Source organism: Nestor notabilis, unplaced genomic scaffold (assembly GCF_000696875.1).
Source record: "Nestor notabilis isolate BGI_N333 unplaced genomic scaffold, ASM69687v1 scaffold12413, whole genome shotgun sequence".
In the NCBI taxonomy this organism is placed as follows: Eukaryota; Metazoa; Chordata; class Aves; order Psittaciformes; family Psittacidae; genus Nestor; species Nestor notabilis.
The window spans coordinates 959-2,525 of NW_009923407.1; the positions used below are offsets into that span (position 1 = coordinate 959).

Genomic DNA, 1,567 nt, shown 5'->3' on the forward strand with positions numbered 1-1,567 from the left:
CCAAAAATAATAGGTGAAACATGGGCTCAATAGCAAAATGTTACAAAGAGCAAATCCCATTTGAAGTATTGTCCTTAGGTAGGGATATTAAAAATACTATTTTTATATCTTGGGAAGAGAGCAGAAATAGAATTTTTGATAGATGAAAGACATTTTCTCTCCTTCTCTTTCTCTGTTTTCTTGGTTGAGGGTTTTTTCCTTTCCCATGGGAAAAGGTGAGCTGGAGTAGGGGGGATAGCAGGGTTGATTTGTTGATTTCCTTGTTTTAGAAAGCATTCCCAAAGTGTTCGTTGGGTTTTATTTCATCTGGTTTTACACATCCATTTTAAAGTTTCAGGGAGCCATGAAGATGGTGTTTTATGGATAGCAATGGCAGGCACTCACCAGATTTGGGCACTGATGTTGGAAGATGGAAAATTACCAAAAGGAAGGTAAGCAATTAATGAGACATGTGAAATTGCTGTTTGTCTTGATAAACAGCTTTCAAACCCCAAAGGGAGAGATAATCAAATTAAAAATAACTTTGCTTGACTGTACTTAGCTTGAAGCTTGCTGCTTCTGTTTAGACTTAAAAGGCATGTGGCCTTTAAAGTCTGCATGTTTTTTCCCCGCATCTGTTAGATGGCATGAAAGATGCTACTTTTGCTATAAATCTGTGACTTGGTAGAATACATTCGTATAATTGATTGGTACTTTTCATTGCATTTGCTGAATTATCTAGTGAGGAATGATATACTGAGGTGAAATACAAGTTAGCAGAAAGGCACTGAATATTTCCTTGTGCTGCAGTAAAGTTGGTTTCATAACTTGCAAGTGCTTGTCCTGTAGCTTCTGTTTGTGCATAATGTTTGAAGTAGTTCAGACTCATTCCTGAACTTGGGTACTGTTTTCCTTTAGTGATTTAAAGAAAGGAGTCTGCCTTCGATTTGCTGGAAGTGGGAATGAGGAGAACAGAAACAATGCATACCCTCATAAGGCAGGCTTTGCCCAGCCTTCGGGTCTCTCTCTGGCTTCCGAGGAACCATGGAACTGCCTTTTTGTAGCAGACAGCGAGAGCAGCACTGTGCGAACCATCGCCCTGAAAGACGGAGCAGTGAAGCACCTTGTAGGAGGAGAGAGAGATCCATTGGTAATCACTTCAAACTTCCCTCCACTGCCCTACTAATATTCCTCAAGCCTGACCTGGAGGAACCACTTTTGGGGTGAGAGGGTAAATCAGTTTCCATGGCCATCAATTTCTTAACTTCACTGCTCAGAATGCAAATGTGTGCCAGTTGTGACACTCGAGTCATAGTGCAGATTGATGCTCCTCAGATAACAAATCACTTATTTTATAAAGCCAACTCAGTTCAGCATTGTGTGGTCATTAAAGCCAGCTGGATTCATACTGCAAATTTAAATGTGAGAGTTTCCATTTCCATGGTTAGCATCCACACTTCCCAGTTTTCAGTATCCTTGTTTTGACATGGTCTTGATTATTTTTTTAAATTCAGTGAATTTCCATTTAATTACAATCATTTAAATTCATGTCAACGTTGAATAAACAAATGTATTAATTTAATAAAAT

The 1,567-nt window shown here is 38.9% G+C and overlaps 1 protein-coding gene across 1 annotated transcript in view; it reads left to right on the forward strand.

Moving 5' to 3' along the window:
- Positions 1-337: 337 nt before the first annotated feature.
- LOC104403854 (NHL repeat-containing protein 2-like) overlaps positions 338-1,567 on the forward strand; it is a gene marked incomplete at its 5' end in the record, with an annotated part of 5,775 nt that continues 4,545 nt past the window's right edge. Inside the window, 2 exons of the mRNA XM_010012125.1 lie at positions 338-431; positions 898-1,133. Coding sequence (XP_010010427.1) covers positions 338-431; positions 898-1,133 — 330 coding nt within the window. The remainder of the gene's footprint in view (positions 432-897; positions 1,134-1,567) is intronic.